This window comes from Helianthus annuus, chromosome 8 (assembly GCF_002127325.2).
Source record: "Helianthus annuus cultivar XRQ/B chromosome 8, HanXRQr2.0-SUNRISE, whole genome shotgun sequence".
Lineage (NCBI taxonomy): Eukaryota > Viridiplantae > Streptophyta > Magnoliopsida > Asterales > Asteraceae > Helianthus > Helianthus annuus.
This window is the reverse complement of record NC_035440.2, coordinates 87,550,126-87,551,959: the sequence shown is the minus strand read 5'-3', so window position 1 is coordinate 87,551,959 and position 1,834 is coordinate 87,550,126. Positions and strand designations below refer to the sequence as shown.

General features: G+C 45.2%; 1 protein-coding gene across 1 annotated transcript; it reads left to right on the top strand.

Moving 5' to 3' along the window:
• The first annotated feature begins 439 nt into the window (after nt 1–439).
• LOC118481306 lies at nt 440–1,516 on the top strand. Its single transcript, XM_035976721.1, has 3 exons — nt 440–875; nt 967–1,180; nt 1,262–1,516. The coding sequence occupies exons 1-3, from the start codon at nt 869–871 to the stop codon at nt 1,401–1,403; spliced, it is 363 nt and encodes a 120-aa protein (XP_035832614.1). The 5' UTR covers nt 440–868; the 3' UTR covers nt 1,404–1,516.
• The last annotated feature ends 318 nt before the right edge of the window (nt 1,517–1,834 follow it).

Genomic DNA, 1,834 nt, shown 5'->3' with positions numbered 1-1,834 from the left:
ATCAATCAGGTATTCTCTTTTCCTCTTCTTCCTTCTCTTACTCTGTTTTACTTCTTTTACCATCATCTCGTCGAAAATGATGCTCCGGAACTCTCCCGCTAAGGATCACCAGAAGAACAGCCCTCTGAAAAGTCAAGGGATCTTCAAAGATTCCGCAAAAGAACGCTGTTGTTTCACTGATCCACAGATCGATAGAATCCGCTATTGCTTCCCAGCGAACACCATATTCAAATCCTTTGATCCCACTGCTTTGAGTGATCATGTTTCTGAAACTTGGATTGCCTTTCCTGTTACCCCGTTCACCATAGGCTATACCTATCCTTTTCCAGCCTTTACCCAATCCTTCTTCTCTCTTACTGGCATTTCTTATATCCAAGCTATGCCAATGATCTGGAGGGTTTTGTATACCCTTGAGAGGATCATTGAGCAGGAGGGGATTGACCTAGGAATGTCAGAGTTGGCCGAGATGTATGATCTCACTACCTTTGGATCCCACCGATACTTGTTTAAACGTAAACCTGGTGAAGAACACCCCATTTTCAAAGCTACCAAAAACGATACCAATTGGAAGCGACGCTTCTTCTTCGTCAGAAGAGACTCTATTCCAAACGGAAAGGATCTACCCAAGGAGTGGTCCACCCATGGTAGGATAGAGGATCCTGAGAAGGATCACCAGATAATCTTGCTGTTGTTATAGGATCACTAACTCCCTTCTGTTTTATGTTATGCAGCTGTTACTGTTTCACACCTCATACCGTCTCCTGCTACCAAAGAAAGGCTTGCTGCCTTTAGAAGACTCAGTCCTGAAACAAGATCATTCAAGACAATCACCCAGGATTCACAAGAGGTATCCTCAGGCTCAGTCACCATGTCAAGTAAGTATCATGTTTTTCGTATAGTTAAAGATTTGAATAAATAGTTAAATAGAAATAGGATAAGGATACTTATCTTGCTTTGATTGTGCAGGTGCTGGAAAAGCTTCAAAATCTGCCTCCAAGTTCAGCGTGACCGATCTGGATAACGTGCGATCCACCAAGAAAAAGCTTCCTGCTAGCCCAACTGCTTCGATCCCCAAGGCACCCTCCAAAGGAAGGGGAGGCAAGAAAAGAAAAGCCTCTGAAGCTGAGGATCTGCAAGGTCTGCCTCTATCCGCCACCAATTCCTTGAGTACTTCAACGATGTAAGGATCACTGTCCCTGCTTTGGTATCCAGCTTATTTGAGGATCACCTTGTCTTGAACTGTTCTTTGTCTTCTTTGCAGAAATTTGCTGAGGTGGGGAATGTTGAGGAGCAGGACAGGAAGATTGCTGACCTCCAACAAGTTGCACTGCTCAAGGATCTTAAGATTGCTGACCTCCAAAAAGACCTCCAAAGTGCCAAAAATGAGACGGCCAAGGTGCTAATCAATGCTGATTACGAGAAGCATGAGATCACCCAGGATGCTAAAGTCTCTGCTGCCATAGCGATGTATAAGACCAAATTGCAAATGGCCTTGGAAGCTCAGGATCCCGACTTTGATAGGAGCAGCTGAGATGTGGAAGGCTGGAAGGCAAGGCTGGCTGAGCAGGATGACGAGGAGGAGGCTGAGGAGATCCTGACGATCGAGGCTGGAGGCAGTGGCAAGGATCATGGTGGTGAAGCTAGTGGAGCTGGGGATGGTGATGCAGCGAAGGTGTAGGCTGCATGATTGGGCAATGATGGACACTTCTAGACATAGCCGGAGCCCAATTTTTAGGTTTGGTGGTAGTTTTGTCAAACAATGGTTGGTTTGTACTTAAACAATAGTTTTAGGGTTAAGGATCCAGGATCCTTTAGACAATAGGTAGGATTACAA

Coding starts and splice junctions, on each gene's coding strand:
- LOC118481306 (XM_035976721.1), top strand. Junction 1,181..1,261: donor TCCTTGAGTACTTCAACGAT/GTAAGGATCACT, acceptor TCTTCTTTGCAG/AAATTTGCTGAGGTGGGGAA.